This window comes from Schistocerca gregaria, chromosome X, assembly GCF_023897955.1.
Source record: "Schistocerca gregaria isolate iqSchGreg1 chromosome X, iqSchGreg1.2, whole genome shotgun sequence".
NCBI classification, from domain to species: domain Eukaryota; kingdom Metazoa; phylum Arthropoda; class Insecta; order Orthoptera; family Acrididae; genus Schistocerca; species Schistocerca gregaria.
The window spans coordinates 822427437-822440091 of NC_064931.1; the positions used below are offsets into that span (position 1 = coordinate 822427437).

General features: G+C 37.6%; 1 protein-coding gene across 3 annotated transcripts in view; it reads left to right on the plus strand.

Annotated features, from left to right (window-relative positions):
- The window catches only part of LOC126298391 (ATP-dependent helicase brm-like), a 249423-nt gene that overhangs the window by 73977 nt on the left and 162791 nt on the right, over positions 1 to 12655 (plus strand). For all 3 annotated transcript variants that reach the window (XM_049989699.1, XM_049989698.1, XM_049989700.1), the window contains exons 9-10: positions 2113 to 2257; positions 4690 to 4798. In XM_049989699.1, the coding sequence (XP_049845656.1) occupies positions 2113 to 2257; positions 4690 to 4798 (254 nt within the window). The remainder of the gene's footprint in view (positions 1 to 2112; positions 2258 to 4689; positions 4799 to 12655) is intronic.

A 12655-nucleotide genomic window follows, 5' to 3' on the forward strand; every position in this document is an offset into this window, starting at 1 on the left:
TTTACAACTAATTTTATGTGACTGTTCCCCTTTGTAACTCTGGGCACACACTTGCATATATTTAACTCTCTTGATTGTTCCCAGCGAGTGGTTTCCATTTGTGTAATCAAGTGAGGTTTCCCAGTAATTGATGGCAGATACTTTACTCAAACAATAATGGTTCTTACTAACTATTGCTTACTGGATATGTAAATATTATTACTTGTATTAATTGCCATTTGTACTTCAGTAATAATTGCTGCTACAAATGCCTCATAGCCACTGATACCAGTTTCAATATGGATATCCTCTCAGGGATAATGTTTAGTTGTTGCCCTTAGGTATATTATACGTACATTATGAGTGGGCTTCTGTCTGTTGTAGGTCATTCTCAGAGAATTTAATAAAGTTTCACAGGATGCCTTGTCACACCCACCACTTCCAAACTGTAGTTTTCCAAATTGATCGCTGGATGGTGAAAGCCCCCTCCAGTGATGACAGTACAATTTGGGGCACATTCAGTTTTGTGAACTGAAGTTTTTTCAAAGAAATGTGGTAACTCGAAAGGGGGGGGGGGGGGAGAGGGGAGTCTGGTGGTTCATAAAAATATCCATTTACAATTTTGTATCCATCCTTTACACTGAGTCTTGTCCAAAAAGTCTCACGTGCAACCTCAGTAGCTTTTGCGTATATGAAGTCTGTCAGCCAGTACTTCAGGAGGAGCATTAGTTTTGTGTCTGATCAGTGTGTTTATTAGACAGGACATCGACATTACATTGCTAAACATTTTTCTAGTATGTGATAGCTGTGAAGTCCACCCATTACGTCTCAAGACTGATAATTACAGTTTGCTGAGTGCTTTAACATAGGAAACAGACATGTCCAGTGCCTCATTATAGAGGTAAGAGTAGTTATTTCAAATTGTTGACATATTTAACTTTGTTTTGAGTGTACCAAACTACCTGAACACCAGTGCCAGTGCGTATAATATGGAAGATGTCATGTTTCTAAAGAAAATTTTTCCACTGATTTGTGAAAAAGACTGTTGACAACACAGTTACCTGCCATCTTGTCTGTCTGCTCTGAGATTTTAATTGTGTTTTGCGTAATTCTCATGGGTTTTGTTTCTGTCAATGTTAATTGCAGATAAGAAGTGGTACAGTCAGGATTGTTTTACATTATCTCCTTGTTATCAAGACTATGAAACAGCTTATGATGCATTGGCGTACAGTCTGTATGGTCATTGTAGTTAATGTTTTCAACAGTTTCTGTAAAGAAATAGTACTGTATTGTTACACACTGTATTGTAATATGTTGGTTGAGTTTACTCACTATTTGTAAGTGTCTGGTACTTGTTGCTGTGCATAAGATAGTGTCCTACCACTGTCTAAGTTTGGGATGCCATGATTCAGAGGAAATCAAACCCCCTCCAAATTTTTTACCAATGTGAATTACATTCTGTATTGCATATACCTGCCATGGTCTGCATGTAATCTCAATGTAGTAAAGTCAAAAAGGAACTTGACTAATAAATTAAATGAATTATTCTGTAACAAGTCTCCGGAAGTCAAGTGTTCAACCTATGAAAACAACAAACAGTCATTATCAGTTTCTGAAAATCTATTGTTAGAGTTTGAACTTACTCTGCATGTAATTAATGTGGTATGGGGAAGTCATGCAAATCTGGGAATACAAATAATGCAAGGAGTAAAGATACCAACCCACTGTGTAATTAAGGCATTGCCTGATCAGCTGCCACATAAACAAGATTGAAAGCACGATAATTTCAATCTTGTTAAAGTGCCTGTTGCCCACTCAGTCGCTTAACTATATGGTGAGTGGGTACTTTTACTTCTACCAACATCTGAATAATCATTGTGTAGGTGGTATCTGTTCATTTCGTGGCCTGTGAACAAATATTAAATTTGTATGAACCCATTACTTTGCCGGCCAATCTTGGAAAGTTTCTAGTAACAATACTAGTAGTTTTCCCTCTTATTAAAGCTGTTAATTGCACAGTTAAGTGAAACTGTTTACACAAAGATGCCTGACATTAGCAAAAATTTATTAAAGAAAAATAGCAGCTAGTGAATGTTTGAGCAAACTTATTTTGTACCTTATTTCTGCCCATAGAAAACTGATTGATCAGAAGAAGGATAAACGGCTGTCACTCCTCCTCCAGCAGACTGATGAGTACATAGCAAATCTAAAAGATATGGTGAAGCAACACAAAGCCGAGCAGTATCGTAAACGGCGTGAAGAAGAGATGGAACAGAAGGTAAGTTCAAAATTGTTAAGACTTTTGTGGCCTATAAGTAATGTATTGCTTGTGGGCTTTTGTTTCGGGATATTTGGCTGATGTTTCTTCAATGATTTTACTGATGTTTTGCCAGCAGAAGTAACTGGCATTGTCAAAGTTTCACCCTCCATTGCTAGTGGTGGACTAGAGTCGAGCCTGCAGCCGGAGATGTAGGTACTGTCACGTCTAAGTCTGAGGGCTTTTCTCTGGTCGTTAATGATTTAGTTCTCCCCTTGTTACCCGCAATGGTAGTCTAGTGCACCATGGGAATCCAATATAAGAACCTGCGTGTCAGTGAATTTTATCATGTGTCGACCTCGCATGGCATGTATTCTGCCTTTGCCGGTTTCTTCACCTGTCCCAATCAGCCATACATTTTGTATTTGATGAACCTTCTATTGATGGATCATCCAATCACTCCAGCATAGACTATTCCATGTGCACACAATATGCAGTATATTTCCAACATTGCGAGTTAGTTTGTTTTGTCCTTTGCCGATATGAGACACTCTTCTATCTTCTTGGTTGGTTTGTAAATGCTGTGTTTACACAATATACAATCAATTATGTCCATCACCATGGGGATGCATGGCAGCAAGCAGCAAGACCATCCCCAACATTTTTTTTCTGATGTGTCACGTCACCAGGTGATACTTCTCGACTGGTGGAGCATGCTTTCCCCTCAGAACACATTCCAGGTGTTGTATCTTACATCCGTCATAATGCAGGTCACCTTTCGTCTTGCGCATTTTGCGAGTGTATTGATTATTCTCCTTTCCTGACTTAGGTGAAACTTTCAAATTATCAAGTTTTTGAATCTTTAAAATTCATTGTGATGATTCCATTATTGGATCACCAGTTTCCTCAATATGATACTGGTGTTTTCAGTATTCCTGTCTTTCCAATGCTAGATGACCAAATTGTGTATACACTCAATGACAAATACTTAAATTTCAGAAAAATTGGATGATTTATTCAAGAGAGAGCTTCACAAATTGAGCAAGTCAATAATGTGTTGTTCCATCTCTGCTGCTTATGCAAGCAGTTGTTCATTGTGCTATTGATTGATTGAGCTGTTGGATGTCCTCCTGAGGGATATCGTGCCAATTTTTTTCCAATTGGCACACTAGATCATCAAAATCATGAGCTGCTTGGAGGGACCTGCCCATAATGCTCTAAATATTTTCAATTGGGGAGAGATCCGGTGACCTTTGGTGGACAAGGTAGGACTTGGCAAGGACAAAGACGAGCAATAGAAACTCTGGACAGGTGTGGACAGACATTATCTTGCTGAAATGTATGGCAAAGATGGCTTTCCATCATAGATATATCACTGCGCTGTAAGGGTGCTGCAGATGACACCAAAAGGGTCCCTGCTATGAAAAGAAATGGCACAATAGACTGTCACTCCTGGTTGTCGGGCCATATAGTGGGCAGCAGTGTCCCATTGCTGTCTGGAGTGTCTCCAGACACATCTTTGCGTGTCATTGGAGCTCAGGTCAAAGTGGGACACATCTCTGAAGACAACTCTACTCCAGTCAATGAGATCCAAGTTGAAGACTTGTCTGGATTCACCCTGGACACCGATAGGATATCAACCTGACTGTCGCCTGCCTTATGGCCTGACAACCAAGAGTAATGGCCAAGGATGCCATTTCTTTTCATAACAGGACCCCTTTGGTTGTCATCTGTGGCACCCTTACAGCACAGTGGTATGTTGATGATATTCTATGCCCCATTTTGTTGCCCTTCCTGACAAGCTGTCCAGGGCATACATTTCAGCAAGATAATGCCTGCCTGCACATGATGCGAGTTTCCACTGCTTGTCTCCTAGCCCTCAGGGACATTGTTGTTTTTTGGTTTAGAGTCTATAACTAGAGATTATGATTCAATTTTTAATGAGGGTGTATTGATTTTTCTATACAAAAAAGGTACAAAGTGATTTACTGATGTAAATTATAATATTTTTGAATGTGGGTACTACCAATGCCAACAACAGTATCGCAACATGTGATTATTGATTTACAATTTTCCACAAGTGTAAATGGATATATTGAACTATATTACTGATGTTTGTGAAAGACAGGGTATTAAGAAAGTTATCCTTTGAAAAAGTGTGATTATATGGAAGAGGTCTCTTATAAAAGGTATACAACCTTTAATCTTATGAAATGCCAACCTCCTTCGCTTACAACTTTTTAACCATATTTTTCTATGTACTAGTAAGAAGTATTGCTTGCTCATATTGGGGCAAGATTTGTTTGCTCTTACACAGAAGAGGAATTAATTTTTGTTTCTTTGTAGTTGATCATTAGTGTGATGTGCCATTAAATTCTCTCTAGATAATGGCAAAATGTATAGAACTACATGAGATTAACATATAACAAAGCGTTGTGTATATAATGTTTCAGAAGAAACGGAAGAAGTGGAAACGTGTTGTTGAACCAGAAATGATTGACAGTCTGCTTGATGAGAGTTCTCAGATGGCTGATAGAATTGCGTTGTTACATACAGCTACTGGTTAGTAATTCTAAATATATTAACTTAACATTATAACTTTGTGTGTTAAGATCTTTCTGGAGGCTGCAAATATCTCCTATAAGATCATGTTAATCCCAGCTCACTCTGTTCATTTATGAGACAGGAATGCCCAGGATGATACTGTTTCTTTTGACTTCTGGAAAGCATTTGGCACAGTTTGACAGTGTCACCTAATGAATGAAATAAAAGTGTACTGAACATCCGACCAGCTTTGTGCTTGGACTGAATAGTTTCTACCAAATATACCACAGCATGTTGTTCTTAATGGTGAGAAATCTTCAGATGTAAAAGTAAGTTTGGGGTACCCCAAGGGAATATTATAGAACCAACACTATCTAAAATAATGGGCATTAGAAAAAGTGTCCCATATTCTGAGAGTTGTAGTATGGACCAAAACATAACAAAAATGTCCAGTAAACTTGGATGCTAAAATGTATACATTAAGAGCTAAGAATTTTCACTATTGGGAAACACACATGCTCTATTGCAAACTCTTTATTACAAATGACCTACAGAATGCAATAAACAAATGAGAACACACTATTCTCTTACTGTGAAACAGCAGAGCTTCTAAAGTTATCTGCTTGCTATTACATAAGACCTGCACTTGTGGGCCATTGCTAAAGGAGGTGCTCAATATGGTGTCCGTTCAAAGTAATTCATGTTTGTCAGACATCATAGGGAATGAGTACTGCCTGAAAAACTCCATGTTGGGCACAGATGCAATGCCGGACATTCTTATAGTGTTTATACATAAACCAAAGATTTCAAGTGGCCACATAACCAAAAATCCACAGAATTAAAATTGGGATACTAGCTAGCTAACACACTGGATCTGCCCTATCAATCCATAGCCCATTACATGTATGTGTGAGGTGTTTCCGGACATTCCAGAGAAAATGAGCTGGTGCTCCATCGTGCATGAACCACATCTTCAGCGGTTGTTGGAGGTACCTCATAGGGGATTCATTTGATAAGAACTGATGATATCTCGCACCAGTCAACCTGTTTGGTAGTATGTAAAATGCTATTAGTCGGTTGCCAATAATTCTTGCCACACACCAATTGAAAATTGGCACTAATGCCTTGCTCCTTCAATTGTTTATAGATTTTCATCAGCCCACATATGTTGTTTATGAATAGTGATGATCCCATTTGCCTGAAACAAGCCTCATATGTGAATATTATCTTTGTTCTGAAAAGTGAATTACCGCCACCACATCTTTGCAGCAGCCATTGGCAGAACTGCATTCTGACAGGGTGATATTGTGGCTGAAAGGCTTGAACATGATGTCCATGATGTGGTTATAGGAATTGTTCATAGAGGATTGTTCAGACTAGAGGATGACTAACCCTGATAAATTATGGAATTCTATGTACACTATTTTCAGGATGCTTTTACACTTATTGCAATGCTCCTTCCTCCACAACAGGAGTATCAGTGGTGAGAGGTCTTCCACACACTGTTGTTTTGTGTCTACAGAACCAGAGTCTGCTAGTATTTGGAAAAAAATACTGAATAATTGTGCAAATGGGACCATGCATTCTGGATATTTTTCAGCATTCGACAGTTGCTTCTATTTGCCATACCATAACACATCATCATGTCTGCTATTTTCCTTGTGGGATAATAGGTTTCCATTATGCTGGTAAGTGCAAAGATAAAACTAAAATGTGAAAGTGTTTCACAAACTTATCAGAACATAAACTGATTCCATTAGAATTCAAGAATGTGCTGAACTTACCCAGAACTGAGAATATGATTTACGGCAACAACGTTAACAGATGTTTACTACATACTGTATTCATGGACATTAACAGAGGAATGTGTTGTCATTTGTTTACTGCATTCAGTAGATTATTTGTAATAACAAAGAGCTTGCAGTAGAAGAGATGTTTTGCTGATATGTCATAAGGTATATATATTGAGACCATATTTACTGACCAATTTTGTTTTGATTTGTCCCATACTACTACCTCTCAAAGTGTGGAATACCCTGCTTATAAATGACCAAGTGGATAACATTGGAACTTCCACGAGACTGTTTGTGAATGATGCTGTTGTGTATAGAGATGTTGCAACACTAGAAAATTACAGTGAATGCAGGAAGACATGAAGAGAATGACACTTCATGTAAGGATTGGCAGTTGATCCTCAAGATACACAAATGTATCCTGCAGAATTAGGCTGAAGACCCATAGTTGTAAGGTAACACAGTTGTTAAAAAAATCCCTCGAAGCAGTTGTGTGCCTTAAATATCTGAGAGTAAATGTATAGAGCAATTTAAAATGGAACAACAACACAAAACGATCTGAGGAAAGGCTGATGCCAGACTGAGATTTATTGGGAGAATCCTCAGGAAGTGTTTTCTAACAAGAAATGAGGTAGCTTACAGAACCCTTGTTTGATACTTGACATGTGGTAGACTCCTCAGTCTGAAGCCATGATCAGATGCTAAATGGGATTTACAGGTGAAATAGAGATCGTTCAAAGGAGAGCAGAAGTCCAAAAGTGTCATGGAGATTCTCAGAGGTCTTCCAACAATCATTCTTCCCATGCACCACTTACAACTGCTGCCTGAAAGGGGACAGTGACAGTGGTATATAAAGTAAACCTTTAGAAAGGTGAAATGAATGACACAAATTTTGTACATTTTGGCTCTCTCCTCTGCCTCATGCAACCAGCCACTTCTACCAAGGCTTTGTGTTTACACAAACATGCAAAACAGTGAACATGCAATACTAGAGTGAGAACATTTATTGGATGGCAACTGGCCCCTACCACTCGTCTCTCAGAAATGACAATCACCATGCTAATTTAATTGAAGTGACAACATGATACTGAAGTAGTGGACAGCTGACACGTGGTAGACCTGTTTAAGGTCTTGTGTGTGTGTGTGTGTAAACTATTTGTTGTCTTCTAAAGGATGTCCTAAATGAACACTGCAGATGAGACGGCTATACGTGGCTAAGTTGTAAGGAAGGGAGCACTTAGTGTAGAATGAGTGGCAGCTGTTCAAATGGAGGTATTGTTGCTGTTGATGAGATGGATTTGGGTGAAGGTAGTGAAATGGAGGTTTGACATTGAGAAATGTGGCTTATTGGAATGAGAAGGTCCAAGTGAAGCAAATGAGGGGGAATGGGTTGAGGTTTGGGAGGAATGTGCACAGGGTGTTAAAATGTGCTTTCCATTATATTCTCATTCTGTGCCATCTCGTAGATGTCTTCTTTCTCTCTTGTCTGAAAGGTGGATGTGGTATGAATTACGAAACTGACTTAATTGTCTTATATAAGGTTTCCAGTTTAAAACAGTTTATTCTGACAGTAATTTTTTTCCACTATAGTCAAACTTCACAGAATACTGTATTCCACCACTTTTGTATCAATCTATGTGTTTCAAAGTATAATTAAACTTTGAACCATTTCGCACTATCAACTTTCTTATTGTGTTCATGCAAATTATCTCATAGTCAAATTCTTGCTACCTACCCATGCCGTCATTTACTATGACTCATGTTGTCCATAGTGATAAACACAGGGCAAGACCTGGCCATTGTCGTGACCCCCGGTTTTACCTATCCTCACAACTCACTAATGCATATTGCTTGCTAGAGTCATATGCACATATTGATATTCACACAAGCTGAGAGATCAGTAACCTTACACTCCTGGAATTAAAAAGAAAATGCGGCCTTGTACCTTTCATTAAGATGAATGATATAAAGAACAAAAACAAATATAAAATGGTCTGAGGTGTGGGACTTGTGCTCTGAGGGTTCTGTATGATCTTAATTATGTATATTGATGGTTCATCCATAGGTTTTGATGAGTGAGTCTAAAACTATAAAATATGTGGCATAAATGGCCATATCTTTTGTGTACATTGAGTTAGAAGCTTAATTTTTTTTTGTGCACTGTGAACAGACTGTAGACCTTAATATTTGACACAAGTAGAGGCATGGTTTCCTCTCATTAATTTCTGTATGATTTTGTGAGAAGGATACTAATTGTCATGTTATTTCACGATGTAGATATCCCCATATCGCTTTAATTTCATTTTGATGAAATTCTAAAATTAATCATTAGATGTTTCATTTTTGTGGTTCTGAATTATTTTCATGAATTGTAGATATACAAGTAACTGATAAACATGTAATCTTGTTTTACTAGATTCCTGATTATGAGTACATAACACTTAAATTACATCGTCATTAGGCCATTCTAACCATGCCTTCCTTTGTGAAAGATAACATAGCACATGTTATTATCAGTCACTGACAATGAAATTATTCTTGGAGAAAAAAATCTCATGCCTTAGTGGGTGAATAGGGAACCCAAGCAACTTTAAGAGAGCATTTGCGAAGTTCAGTTGCATTTTTTTCAGTGCTTGCAGTGACTGAATTATATCAGCCTGTTGACTTTTTTCCCCCTCTAGTTTCATTTAGCAGAATATCTTCAAGAGTAAGATACCCAGAAATAATATCAAGACTGTTTTAACATTTTGAAGACAGATAATTTTTGCGCTTTTTCACTTACTGCGGAAAAGTTTGACTGAATGCATTAACTGGATGAAATAACTCTGTCTCTGTGTACTAAATATGAAATATGCAGTGAAGGCAACAGAAAGTTGTTTTGAGCTTCTACAAACTCAAGAGAATAAATTTCCTTTTCCCAACTGCAGTAGAAGGTAACCATGCAATGCACCAGCAACTGCATCATCACTAATTTTTGAAAAACAAAATCACAACAAAAATAGCACAACAAAACACAAACAGTGACATTGCAGTTCAGCAGTCAGCAGCAAAGCAGATGATACTGCAGTTACAGAAGTTGATGGCACACAGCACAGTTGTCAACGCATATTTGCAAATCACTATGGCACAAACTCTACTGATCAGAACTACAGAGTTTGCAATTCCCACACAGTACTGACTGTGGTCACTTTATATATTTTAGCTGAACCAGGACGCCGAAATACACCAACCACTCGTGTGGTCAGCCATGCACCAGTAGATGTCATTAGGGATTTCCAAGAGTATTAGCACTGTAGCATGAGGAGATAGGCTGAGGTGGGATTCTCTGTTGCCTCGAGAACAACATTCCATACATTTCATTTTGCCAGAAGACTGAAGACTATCAACAATATTTGCACTGAATTACTTAGAAAGCACCTGGCCCTCCCTAAACCCTTTCAACCACCACTTAACGCGATTTTCGAGAATATTAAAGATAACAGGTATTTGTGTCCTGTTTGTTCTCTCTTCCATTTCTCTTAGTACATATAATCTTGGAAAAAAATTTCAAGCTCATTATTTTCTACAAATTTTGCTCAAATATCATGTTTATCATGAAATAACTATTTCATTTTAAAATGGCCTTATCACTTCAGTTCACAGAAATATTTTCTTAACCAGAAGCATATGATTCATAAATGCATCACAAAAAACACTTCAAAATCCCTTTTGTATTGTTTATCATTAATGCAAAAAAAAAAAAATCATCTCTCTAGAAAAGTTTCCTGGGGAAAAGGTGTTTTGACACAGGCAGACAGATGGAGAGATGGAAAACAAAGTGATCCTATAACAATTCCATTGTTAATGATAGAGATATGGAAAATAGTAACTGTTAACCCAGGAAAAATGTGATGTTTCTATCACCTAAGTGCATATACAGTATAACCCCATTTTTACATTCCCAGAATTAACATTTTTCTGCTGTTTATGATATATTTTATCGGTCCTGTCAAATTTCCTGTGCCTACAATGTTAATTTGCACCTGATTATATTTTATAATTTTTCTGCAATTTACACATTAAGAAAAAATGTTTGTGGAGAAAAAATGACACTGGCATGGTGTTGGCCATCCAGTAGGGTTTACAAATATTACGTGGTTAAGTTTCTTGACACCGGGGTACTCTGCTCAGCGGATTTGAACTGGTAAACGTGTAAAAGTTAGAACAATTTGTGCCGTATCTCCTGCCGCTGCTAAGCTCTACTTGGTGTGGTACCTAATGGGAGTAACTAGATTCGCTCAGATGAAGATATCATGACCAATGACAACCATTTTCAAACTCTGTCTACTGTGCAAACACAGTTTTGTGGTTGTTGTGATCATCGTGACACTTTTGTCGAACCATATTTAGCGTGTTTCGGCGTATGGCCATTTGGAGCACTGGTTGACACCATCATGCGCTTTTGAGTTGCTCAAATGATTTTAGTGTAAACACAGCGCCGGTTATGTATTTTATTCATGCTGAGCAAAACATTTTTCGAGAATTTTTTCTCATTATCAGGTGCGGTATTTACTTGGGGTGCTCAACACTTGTTATCAGTGCCCACCAAATAGTGGTAATGCATGAGTAGACCTAATAATGAATAAGACAATAGAAATGTGGGTAAGCTACTGTTAACAGCATCGCTATCCCATTATCATAGCCAAGATATAAATGAAGCCAACACTCACCACATAGTACAAGTTTATATGCCACCTAGCTCCGCAGATGATGAAGAGATTGAATGAATATAATATAAGATACAGAAAATTATTTAGATAGTTAAGGGAAACAAAAATTTGTATGCGTAACTGGAATTCGGCAGTAGGAAAAGGAAGGGAAGGAAAAATAGGACGACGTGAGTGGAGGGAAAGAATTGAAAGTGGAAGCTGCCTATTAGAATTTTGCATAGAGCATAATATAATTATCATTATCGCTTGGTTTACGACTCATGAAAGAAGGTTGGGCATGTGGAAGGGATCTGTGGAGAGTAGAAGGTTTCAGTTTGATTGTATAATGGTAAGATAGATATCGAAACCACATGTTAAACAGTAAGACATTTCCAGGGCAGCCGTGGGCTCTAACCATAATTTATTGTTTGTGGGCTGCAGATTACAATGGAAGAAATTATTTTAATTGAATCAACTGTGGGTTCTTGGTGAAACACCGTAAATTAACTAAACACACAGTCGTGGAGATATTTACTGTTTGTGCAACTAACTGCCTACATTTCCAGTACATACCTCCACGAATTTAGAGCAACTAAGGGAAAAATAAAAAACAGAAAAAATGACAATAAAAAAAAGTTTTTTTGGCTTGTCTCACAAATTTTATTATGGTTATTGCACAACCTAGGTTTCAGGTTATAATCCCATTTCAGTAATCATAATGAAATTTATGAAACAAGGCAAAAAAACTGTTTTTAGTTAGTGGAAGAAATTATGAAAGTAATTAAGGAGATCAATAAATTGGAGAACCAGAAGTTCTCGAGAGTTTCAGTGTGAGCATTAGGTAACATTTGACTGAAACAGGGGAAAGGAATACAGTAGCAGGCATAGCTAGTAGCTTTGAGTGATAAAGTAGGGAAGACAGCAGAGGACCACATAGGTAAAAATACAAGACCTTGTAGAAATCCCTATATAACTCAGGAGATATTGAATTTAATTGACAAAAGGAGAAAATATAAAAATTCAGGAAATGAAGCAAGTGAAAGGGAATAGGTACATCTAAAAAATAATTGTGTAATTGCTAAGCATGAATGGCTAGAGGATGAATACAAGGCTGTAGAAGCCTGCATAACTAGGGGAAAGACAGATACCACCTGTAGGAAAATTAGAGAGATACTTGGAGAAAACAGAAGCATTTGTATGAATATCAAACCTCATACGGCAAACCTGTACTAAGCATAAAAGGAAAAGGTGGGAGTTAATATGTACAAGTCTGTATGAGACAAAGCAACTTGAGGACATTATTACAGAAAGAGAAGAGGAAATATGTGGAAATGAGATGGGAGATATGATACTGCAAGAAAAATTTGACAGAACACTGGAAGACCTCTGTGGAA